Source organism: Notolepis coatsorum (genome assembly GCF_963971535.1).
Source record: "Notolepis coatsorum genome assembly, contig: SCAFFOLD_3142, whole genome shotgun sequence".
Taxonomy (NCBI): Eukaryota; Metazoa; Chordata; class Actinopteri; order Aulopiformes; family Paralepididae; genus Notolepis; species Notolepis coatsorum.
In genome coordinates, this window is record NW_028172387.1 from 6,941 (window position 1) to 18,818 (window position 11,878).

At 41.3% G+C, this 11,878-nt stretch overlaps 1 protein-coding gene across 1 annotated transcript; it reads right to left on the reverse strand.

Moving 5' to 3' along the window:
• Positions 1 to 933: 933 nt before the first annotated feature.
• On the reverse strand, positions 934 to 11,795 carry LOC311248063 (alpha-2,8-sialyltransferase 8F-like; the record flags this gene model as incomplete). The annotated part of the gene is made up of 4 exons (XM_084339021.1): positions 11,666 to 11,795; positions 4,302 to 4,382; positions 2,310 to 2,387; positions 934 to 1,078 (listed from the first exon to the last, which is right to left on the reverse strand). Coding segments are annotated over exons 1-4 (405 nt in total), but the record flags the coding sequence as incomplete, so codon positions are not given.
• Between the last annotated feature and the right edge of the window lie 83 nt (positions 11,796 to 11,878).

Below are 11,878 nucleotides of genomic sequence, written 5' to 3' on the forward strand. Positions count from 1 at the left end.
ATGTTTTACCCCCCTACACCACTCTCTATAACTTTATAGAACAGTCCTGTATGCCAAATTGAGTCAAAAGCCTTTTGGAAGTCAATAAAACAGGCATATATTTAGGTTTTATTTTGGTTTATATGTTTATCAATTAGGGTATGTCTCTCTCTCTCCCTTTCTCTCTCTCTCCCTCTCTCTCTCTCTCACTCTCTCTCTCTCTCCTCTCTCTCTCTCTCTCTCTCTCTCTCTCTCTCTCTCTCTCTCTCTCTCTCTTTCTCTCTCTCAGTGACATGGCTTATTGGTCTCTTGTCTCTCTCTGAGTGATGTGGCTTACTGGTCTCCTGTCTCTCTCTGATGACATGACCATTGTTAAAATCTGAGTGCCTCCTTTTTCCCCACACAAATATAATCTGGTGTGCATTACATTTTATGCAAGATCCAAATACATTATAGTCTCCAGTTTCCATTGAAGAAAGGAGGTAAAGCTCAGTGGTAAAGCATTTGACTGCAGATCAAGACGTCCATATTTCAAAACCGGGTGTCCTTTCCCCCCAGACATAGATCTAATGTAATATACATTCAGTATCTGTTGTGTATTACATTTTACGCAAGATCCAAATACATTATAGTCTCCAATTCCCATTGAAGAAAGGAGGTATACAGTAGCTCAGTGGTAAAGCATTTGACTGCAAATCAAGAGGTGTCTGGTTCAAATCCAGGCTGCACCATAAGCTGTCACTTCATGCTTTATTCTGTATGACAAAACCAACAAGCGAGTCGCCACGTGACTCAGCCGCCAGAAATAGACTGAGAATCATGGGTCTTGGCAGAGAGATGAACACGGGACAGTATGGAGACCAGGCACTCACTCATCGCAACAAGAGTCTCTCTAAGATGGAAACCATCGGAGATAGAAGTATGTGGAGAGTTGGATATGTGGAAACACCATACCTTTGCAAAGGTGCTGAAGATCTCTGAGGTGACCTGTAGAGGCTTTCTCTTCTCGCCATCGTACACAACCTTGGTACCCAGGGGAGTGTTGGCCTGAGTGACGATGGCCTTGGTGAGGCCATGGCACCTGTTGCTCAACAGAGATCTGTAGGGATGAACCGGCCCTTGGTTTAGAGTACACTCCGAGGGGAATGACACAGAATGAATGTGTATTATGTGTATAAGTAAGTAAAACCGGTTCATATGAAGCTGGCCATGTTCGTACAGATACAACATACATGAACATGGCCACTTGCCCATGTGTTATAAATGACTTAATCGCAGCATATATTTTATTTATGTTCCTGCTCTGACATACTATGTGATATGACTTATATACATTCATCTCAAGGCGTATGATTTATATTCACCATAGAATACATGTGAGAATCCTGCTGGACTTCTCATGAAAGCTTTCTGCTTGGCTGTAGGCTAGTCTATTGCCTATAACCTGCTGCATGAGAGGTGTGGAAATAACTGCTCTGCACAATAATAATAAAGAAGACCGGCTGCATGTGAAACATGCAATGGAAAACTGAATTAAGTGTATTTACACTGAAGGAATTATTCCTTTCATGTATTAAATCTCAAGCCCCATTGCCCCCCCTGTGTGTGGGATTTTAATTCCATAGAGACAAAAACAGTAGTGGCAGGTAGGCAGGCAACAGGCTTGGAGACATACAGTCTTGGGGGGCGGGGGGGGGGCAGGGGCTGATGCATACTTTGTTGAAAATCTCACATGACCTTGAGCAGTCTACTGACTCAAGAGCGAGAAGTAGATACTCATATGTTCTGTTCCTCTACGGCTGTGGTCGTTCCTCTTTCTATTTAGGATGACATGTTTCAGTCATCCTAAAGTGATACTTGGCATAGGACATGTCCCCCTAAATTTTTTGAGGAGAGGTCAATTTGTTCCCTTTAAAAAATATAGTTAAAAGACAACCCCCTCCCGAAAAGAGGTAAAACTAAGGGGGTCAAAACATTTATATATCCTTCTTACCTGTAAATATAATAATACAGGAGAAAAAATATTTGAAAGCAATACAGAATGCCTGAGAGAGTTACTGCATTATATTCCATTATATTTGTGTCAGCGGGTACATGAATGTTGTCTTTTCCTTTACATGAATAAAGACATTTCCACTATAAATGTATGCAGAAAGGCACACATTGGTGCAGAAAAGTACACCAGAATACAGGAAATTAAGTGTTTGACACAAAATAATTCCTGGGGGAGAGCCGCTGACACACTGAAAGTGTCCCCCAACCAAACCTACGTGATACTTCCTGACTTTGTTGCAAGTCTTGTTTTGAGGGCGATCTCGTGATCTATTTACCTGAACTTTTTAAAATTGTCCTCCTGCTTCTGCCAGCTGTGAGAGTAGCGCTCCACAACTTTGTCGATGACGTTGTCCCTGTAGGACAGAACACACACGTGTGTGATAGGTGAGGTGCATGAACACACACTTGGGGCAGTTTGAATCCACATAATGAAGAGGTCATTACGGTGTTAGTTAAAGGTAGAATCTGTAATGCTGTCAAACAGCGACCTCTAAGGCAAAGAGCCCCGCTTGGCATCACGATTTTCTTGGGCTGGAGTTACGTAAATAACTTCTTATACCGTGAATGTCTCCAGACCTTTTTTGGAAGAGCCTGAGGTGTGACCAGGAATAGCGATGCCTCCCCTATCCCCACTCAATTCTAGTCCACACATGTTATCTAGAATATCTACACACATCCTACCAGACATAAGATCCCTCTGTGGATGCTTTTAAATCCCGCCTCAAAACCCACCTCTACTCCATAACATTTGGCTAGGATTAATCGCAGCTCCCTTACCATTCTCTCTACAATTTTCTCTGTCAAAACTTATTTGGTCCCCCTTGTGTTGCTGTTCTGTGTTCTGTATAGTGTCCAGTTACTCTATTGTCATTCCCTGTGTCTTATGTCTTACTGTACTGTCTGTTGCATAGTCCTACTCCCATAACATATCATCTAGTCTCTACTATATTGTCGGCTATAGTCTTTGTGTCATAAAACATAAAGTCTACTGTCCTATGTCATACTGTATCGTCTGTTGTATACTCCTAGTGTCTTGTGGTCCTACTGTATTGATTGTCCATCCTGTCTTTTGTCATGTTGTATTGTCCTCTGTCTATAGTTTTTAATTGTGTAGTTACTGTACAGCACTTTTGGTGGCTCTTAAATAAATAACTTGACTTAACTTGACATCCTGGTTTCCCGTAATAAATCCCTTTCTGTTCCCCACCACAATACCTCGCCCCCACCTTTCCCCCCACCTTTTCCTCCCATATTCAGTCACTTCTCCAACTCCAACACCTAGGCATCTGTCACAAAGCCATAATTTCACGCACACCACCCCCACCTTACCTATAACCCGCTGTCGTGTTTTCCTCTTTCGTGTACACCTACAACACCGGGCCCGCCCCCTCTGTTACATGTATAAATTGTGTTCCAAAATGTTTATCGTGAAGCTCTCGGGGTATGTGGCTTATAACCGGTGGAGTCATCCAGCCTAACTCTTGACTAAGTTGTATTTCGATACGCATCCTTGCCTCCGGTAATTTCCACCAAGCTGTACCAACATAGGGCTATTTTGCCTGGAGGTTTCTGTTTGACAGTGTTACAGATTCTACCTTCAAGAGACAGATAAGAAGGAAATAAAGTTATTGTTGTGTTGCACTATGTAGTTTGAAAACTCAGATAAATGAAAAATTCTATATGTTTCCATAACTGAATAAACAAATTGTCCTCAGATTAACCTTGGGTCATTGTAGCCCCTTTCGGTACTGTAGGTCACGCCAACATCGTTGGACGAGCTAAAGCTCTCGTGAATCTACAGTCCCTTCTACGATAATTGAAAAATCCCACAATTAAGTCTATCGCGCTGGTCGGCAACAAAACGTTCGTCGTACAAGTGTTGCAGAGACATTTCAAAGGTACTCACAGTTGCACGAGGGTTTCGAACAGACAGACGCTAGGGTTTGAAAGCTCTGCGTTGCTAATAAACATTTTAAATAATTTCGATAAACTTGTCAACTTCAGCTAAAAATAGCTTTCCTTCAAAAGGGCTGCCTTTCCTCTTCTGCATTTTTTTTGCATTGTGACATGGGTGGTGCGCCCAGCAATGCCAAAAAATTGTGACGTACGATGACATAGGATAGTAATCATTTAAAAAAAAAAAAAAAAAATTACATGTAAACATTTTATAAACTAATGGTGCACATTTAACTCAAATACATACAGATATGATTATAGATGTGTTATACAACACATGATTTTTGAGAGTGAATGGTTTTATCTCTCACTTGCAGCCTTTGCATGTTTCTGAGGAGTCCGAGCCGGGGTTCTTCTGAGCGGGGTGGAAGGGGCCATGAGGTCCCACATTACTACGGAGAGGAACAGAGACATATACTGTAATAAAACAAATAGAGGTAATTGGATGAGTGGGGAAATATGAAGAGCAGAGAGGGAGAATAAAAACAGACAGATCTTATTGACTCTGACCTCAGGGCGTCATGTCTCTCCAGAACTGTGAACTGTTTACATTTGGACAGGGGAAACCTTCACTGCCTCTGTTGACCATATTCACATGGCGGCCATTTTTCTCTTATGTCACACCAAAGTTGGGATTCCTTTCGACCCTGTTCCCCAACCAACCTAAGCATGACATGAGAGAAAAATGGTGTGAACATGGTCATTTTTTCTTTAGCTCCATCACAGATACAGAAACACTGTCACTATTGCACTCTAGGAGCAGGTCCTATGTTTGATATTGGTTGATGTATATTTACTCAGATAGCTTGTATATAATAATAATAATAATAATAATAATAATAATAATAATAATAATAATAATAATAATAATAATAATAATAATAATAATAATAATAATAATAATAATAATAATAATAATAATAATAATAATAATAATAATAATAATAATAATAATAATAATAATAATAATAATAATAATAATAATAATAAACTTTATTTGTATGGCACCTTTCATACAAGAATTGCAGCTCAAAGTGCTTCACAACAGAAAAAAGACAGGCACAAAATGAGCACATAAAGTGCAGACATATAAAATCACAGTTTTTCACATTAGGATCTAACATCCCAACTAGGCCTATATGGTTTGATTCTATTATAGACAATAATAAAAAGAGTAAAATAGAATAGACAGAGTAAAATAGTGCAATAGTGCAGTGTAATAAATAGTAGAATAGAGTAGACAGAGTAAAATTATGCAACATATAAAATCATAAAATAGAATGGACAGAGTAATATAATGCAATAAAATAGTTCTGAATGACTGTTTAACAGTTTAACTTTAAACCCGTCTTTACCTCCCCTGTTTTGATATCCACAGTTTAAAACCTGACAGTCTTCCTTCCTGTTTGATACCCACACAGTTCAATACCTGACAGTTTAGAACCTGTAATACAAGTAATAAAATAGTCAAATAGATTGGACAGAGTAAAATAGTGCAATCTACAATACAATCAGCAGCGGATTGTATTAAAATGCTATATGGTGAAGAGGTACGTTTCTAGCTGATTTAAAAAAAAAATTAGATGTCCATAGGTATAGGGTGTTCCATAACTTTGCTGCATATTTTGCGATGGCTGCGTCCCTGATTTTCTTTAGGCTGTGGTTTGGAATCCTCAATATACCAGTAGTAGATGATCATAATATTCTAGAAGGCACATAGTTGACTAGATAATTTGCAATGTAGCTTGTTCCTGTCCCATTTAGTGCTTTATAAGGAGGAGGACCTTGAAATCGATTCTAAATGTTACCAGAAGTCAGTGCAGGGTAGCTAATACTGGACTGATGTTGTCTGTCCTCTTGGTTCTAGTTCGTAGCCTATAGCTGACGAGTTTTGAATGAGTTGGAGTCGCTCTGTTTTTAATTTTTTTTGGGAGGCCGCCCGGGTGACCATATTTTGTTTTCCAAAAAAAGAGGACATGCTGGCCCCAGCCTCGAGATACTTAATGATACTTTGCACAATCGAAGCGGGCATGGCCACCTTCATTTCACTATCCTTGTGTATGTATGTGAGGAATAAACCTCTTGAATCTTGAATCTCTACTCAAAGTTTACTCAAAGATGCCTTATTGTTTTAACTTCTTAACATGCACCCAGAAAAGTGGCAATTTGTTTTACTTGAACTTGAGGACTGCATACTTTTTTTGCAAAGCGTATCTTTATACTTTATGCTTATAGGGAGGTGTAGTGGTTACGTCATTGTTGTTTCCGGCCGGTCCACCTCGCTTGAAATTGAAATGTATTTCCAATGGACACATTTCTAAATCGTCTTGTTTAAAACAAATAAAGCATGAACATTTGCATGGTGTACCTTTCTGTGTGTATTCATCCACAATCTATAGCTCAACATGAAACAATTTGCAATTAATCGTAAAATAATTACGTTGAATTTTATTTTAAACAATAATGTTAGTGATAGAAGGGAACTAATTTTGTGCAAAAGTGGAAAGCTTGCCAATGTTCATGAGGCAGAATTATTACAATAGCTGATACTCCATTGTCCCAATGATAAATCCCTATACGGGTGGACCGTGTTTTAGTGTGCTAATGAGTAACATAGGGCTGAACTTGAACTTGTACTCACATTTTTCTGTAGTGGTTGCAATATTTCAAAATAATATATATATATATTTTTTGTATAAGCTGGAAAACACAGCAAATCCATAGCCTGAAGCTGAAGTCTTTATAGTACATGTCCACATTTTATAATACAAAAAGAGTCAAGAAAAGGGAGTATATACATTTGACGTAGAAACTGTACATTGGAGGAGGTTGGGTGGGGTTGTGTGGGGGGGGGGGGGTTGGGTACATTGGGATATTGACAACCATACTGGGTAATTTACATTGGAGGTGGTTGGGGGGGGGGGGGAGAAACACTGTATAAACAAGCAAAACTGTACATTGGGGGGGGGGGGGGGGACACTGTACAAACAAGCAAAATTGTACATTGGAATATTGACAAAACCATACTAGGTAAATTACTGTACATTGGAGGGGGTTGGGTTAGGACATTTACAGGGGCCAGTTTAGAATTGCAGTCTCCCGTAGGTGTCCCTTGAGAGTGGTTTTGAAAGTGGGTAGTGATTCACATTCCTTTACAGCTTTGGGTAGGGCGTTCCACATTGATGTGGCATAATTGCGAAACGTGTTTAGTCCCTTGTTTGAGCCGAATCTGGGTTTAACATGATTTGTGGAGCTCCCTCTGGTGTTGTGATCGTGGTATTCACTGACCTTTGGGAAGTATTTTGACATGTACATGGGTACCTTGGTCGTGTAGTGTATCTTGTAGACCAGGCCCATTGCAAGTTGCTGTACTCTGTCGTCTACTCTAAGCCATCCTAGGTTGTCAAAGTGAGCAGGGGTGAGGTGGGTTCTATAGGAGTAAGGTCAAGCAGTAGTCTGACCATTATTTTTTTTTTTTTTTGTCTTTTTCCCCCTCCATTTTCCTCCGATTTTTCTCCCATCCCAATGTTAGTCGTATGCCAATTCCCAATCCCTTCCTGGTCGCTGCGCACTTACCCCCCACAGTCAGATCATCTGGGAGAGTGGAGGCTACCACGTGCTTCCTCCGACACACGTCCAGCCAATCACCGCTTCTTTTCACCTGGCAGCGCGGATTCTCACTGAGAGGGCGTAGCGTGTGGGAGGACCACACTATCACCCTCAGGTCCTATCCGCGCTTAGCAGGCGCCCCGACCGAACTGTAGGAGTCGCGACCCGGACCCACCCCGCCAGCTTCTCCCACCCTCTAATACAGCCAATTGTATTAGTGCGGACGGCCAGCCAAGCTGGTGACAACCCCGGAGCTGTGAGCTGGATTCGAACAGGCGAATCCAGCTCACAGCTCCGGGGTTGGTGACGAACGCAATCTCTGCTCGGCCACCTAACCGCCCCCTGACCAGTTTGTTTTGAGATGTTTGTAATTTTGTTTTTAGCGCCTTTGAGGTGCTTTTGTACCATGAGCCATGAGGTGCAAGCATAGTCGTATACCCTTGAATGAGTGCTCCTGCCAGAGTCTTCAGGGTATTCTTGTTTACCAGAGAGGAGATCCGGTACAAGAATCGAGTTTGTTGGTTGACTTTTTTTTATTACATTGGATGCCATTTTGTCACAGGAGAGATTAGCCTCTAGGATGGAACCCAGGTAGGTAATTTCATCTTTCCTTGTGACAATATTGTCACCCACTGTAACTGAGAAGCCGTCGGTCTTGCTGAGTTTGTTATTTGAACCGAAGAGAATGGACTCTGTTTTGACCATGTGTAATGATAGTTTGTTATCAGCGAGCCATATGCAGATTTTGCCTATAGTTCCGAGCTGAGTAATGTAAATAAATGTAATGTAAATGTAATGTAAATAAAGCGGGCGTCACACAGAGCCTTGGTCACTTTACCTGGAATCAGACTACAGAGAGGAACAGAGACATTATACTGTAATAAAACAAATAGAGGTAATTGGATGAGTGGGGAAATATGAAGAGCAGAGAGGGAGAATAAAAACAGACCGATCTGATTGACTCTGACCTCAGGGCCTCATGTCTCTCCAGAGCTGTGAACTGTTTGGACAGGGGAAACCTTCACTGCCTCTGTTGACCATATTCACATGGCGGCCATTTTTCTCTTATGTCACACCAAAGTTGGGATTCCTTTCGACCCTGTTCCCCAACCAACCTAAGCATGACATGAGAGAAAAATGGTGTGAACATGGTCATTTTTTCTTTAGCTCCATCACAGATACAGAAACACTGTCACTATTGCACTCTAGGAGCAGGTCCTATGTTTGATATTGGTTGATGTATATTTACTCAGATAGCTTGTATATTCTTAATTTTAATACAGGCTTCAATTATAGCTGGCACCAAAGTCTGGCACTAAGCACAGCATAGAACGCTGGACCCTTCCTTCTTTTATAGTTGCCTTGGAATCAGAGTAATCCAAAAGAAACTGAAAGTAATCCAATTACATTTCCCATCAGAGCACTCGGGTGGATTAAAATATAGATTACAATTTCTAAGCAAGGTAATCATCAGTAAAGTGTATTGGATTACATTTGGAAAAGTGACCTTCCCTCCTAACCCTGTGTAACACAGAGACACGTACATCACTGGCGGAGGACAGAGGGCGGAGGACAGAGGGGTCGTAAATGTACTGGTGAGACACAGAATGAATAACCAGACTCTAAAGTCCTCCTGTCGCAGATGAGACATTTAGGCAGGTTGTTCCCGGTCGACTGGAACGAGTGTCTTCACTGTCACACACACACACACTGGAATAACAAACACTGCATCCATCTGGATTGTTTTGGTTAGAGCATGAGTTGGCTCTCTCTCTACACAGCGAGCGAGTTCTTGTAAAAGAAAAAAAACATTCTGTTCTTTCCATGTTTCCTTTGAGTACAGGGTCAGGGTTTTGTATTTTTATTTCCTTTTTTATTTAATTTGTTTTCAATTCAGTTTAGCTTCAGTTAGCTTCCAGAGTGGGTTTGTTCATTTCAGTTTAGTTTTTATTGTTTATAAATGTTTCATTTTAGGGGGTGTTTGTCTGGGGCAAGATTTAAGAAGTTCAGAAGGTAATACGTGTGTAATACAAACACATCACTTTGTGAAAGCAATTGACTCACAGTCATGTACAAACCAGCCTCAATGAACATTATGCACCAATACCTCATCATGCACACTGTGATGACAAATTTGACCAAAGACTAAACCAAAGACTAAACTTTAAGACACATTTTAGACAAAGACTAAAACTAAAGACATTTTCTGTAATCTTTTTCTAAAGTCTAGTTTTTATTTTAATTTCAGTTAAACTATTTTTGTTGTTGTTTAGTTTTAGTTAACTATAATTCCAGTCGATTCCATTCTGAATAACATTGATACTTTCTAAAAATGTCTTTGCATTTTGTTCATGTAGCTGTCCGCTCTAGAAAAGCACTGATTCTGTACAAAATGTCTTCACATGAGCCGGACAATATCCAAAATTCAACAGGTGAACTATTGTTCTGCTGATGAGAAAACATTTAGTTTTTTCTTCTCCCGAATCAGAATATAGTTGGCATATTGTTGCCAGTACAACATGTTTCTTCGCTTCCATCTCTGCTCATTATAAAAGGACTTAGGTGAGTGAATGGTCAAATCAATTATTACATTCAATCATTACATTCAAAGTTTTTCATCACGAGACACATTAACCATCTTCCACAAGCCAATCCTGAAACCCTCTCCCTCTTTTGACTAATAATTCCATGGTATGTCGGTGGTTTCACAGATACACCCACAGCAACAAGCATTGCAAAACCACAGCTCGGAGAGGAGGATGAAAGGAAGGGGAGGGGGAGTCTGAACTGCCAAAGCATGCAGAAAGAGTGGAAAAAACTATGAAACAGCTCCTATTTCACTGCCCCCCCCCCCGCCACACGCCTCCCGCCTCAACCCTACTTTTTGCGCTCTCTCTCCTTACGCATGCTCATCCTGTGAAACTATTACAGCACTTCATGTGTTTCATTCTGACCAAGTGACTACTAGAGGATCAGCCAACGTACTCTCGTCTGAGACATGTGCTCCAGCGTAGTTCCAGCGTAGCATGCCTTCTCTTCCCCTCCCTCCCTCCCCTTGCCAAGCAGACCATGATGAATCTTAATCCCTCACCCTGTCCTCGGGGGCTAAGAATCCTGCCACACCTGACCAATAGGGAGTACCATCATCGCAAGGCACGGCTAGGCAGACCAGAGAGGCTATACGGATTAGACACAGACAGATTGGAAACAAAAGGACCCATTGTCCCCCAACACCAGCCTAGAAACATTTCTGTTTCCCACATTCTCATTTACTCTGACCAACCTGCTGTTACTACTACTACTACTACTACTACTACTACTACTACTACTACTACTACTACTACTATACTACTACTACTACTACTACTACTACTACTACTACTACTACTACTACTACTACTACTACTACTACTACTACTACTACTACTATACTACTACTACTACTACTACTACTACTACTACTACTACTACTACTACTACTACTACTACTACTACTACTACTACTACTACTACTACTACTACTACTACTACTACTACTACTACTACTACTACTACTACTACTACTACTACTACTACTACTACTACTACTACTACTACTACTACTACTACTACTACTACTACTACTACTACTACTACTACTACTACTACTACTACTACTACTACTACTACTACTACTACTACTACTACTACTACTACTACTACTACTACTACTACTACTACTACTACTACTACTACTACTACTACTACTACTACTACTACTACTACTACTACTACTACTACTACTACTGCTGCTGCTGCTGCTGCTGCTGCTGCTGCTGCATCTGCTTGGTCTCCTCCTGAGCCAGGACACTGGGTTATCATTATCAGGGTTCACCTGTAAGATCCAGAGACTGACCCCGGCACAGGGCTAGTCTGACCCGTGTCCTCAAGGCTGGGGGGGGGGGGGGGGGGGGTTCCGTTCCAGCTACATTAGTTGGGGTGGATTTGTGAACGAGGGAGTCAGGAGGAAGGAAGTTGAAGTTGAAGGTGGATCATCGTACGCGTGCGCCTGAGCCGTATCGCTTACCTGTCATTGAAGATGTACCAGACGAGCGCGGTCAACACGGTCCCCAAGATGAGGAGACTGAGCATCAGGAAGAACAGGAGCTTCAAGAGGAGTCCCCTCATACCTCTCCTCCTCCTGCTACGTCCTCTGATCCCCCCACTCCCCCTCTTCTTTCTCCTGGCTCTCTCTTCCTCTCCCTGCCTTTACAGCCTCTAGATATTACCTTTGTCTCTG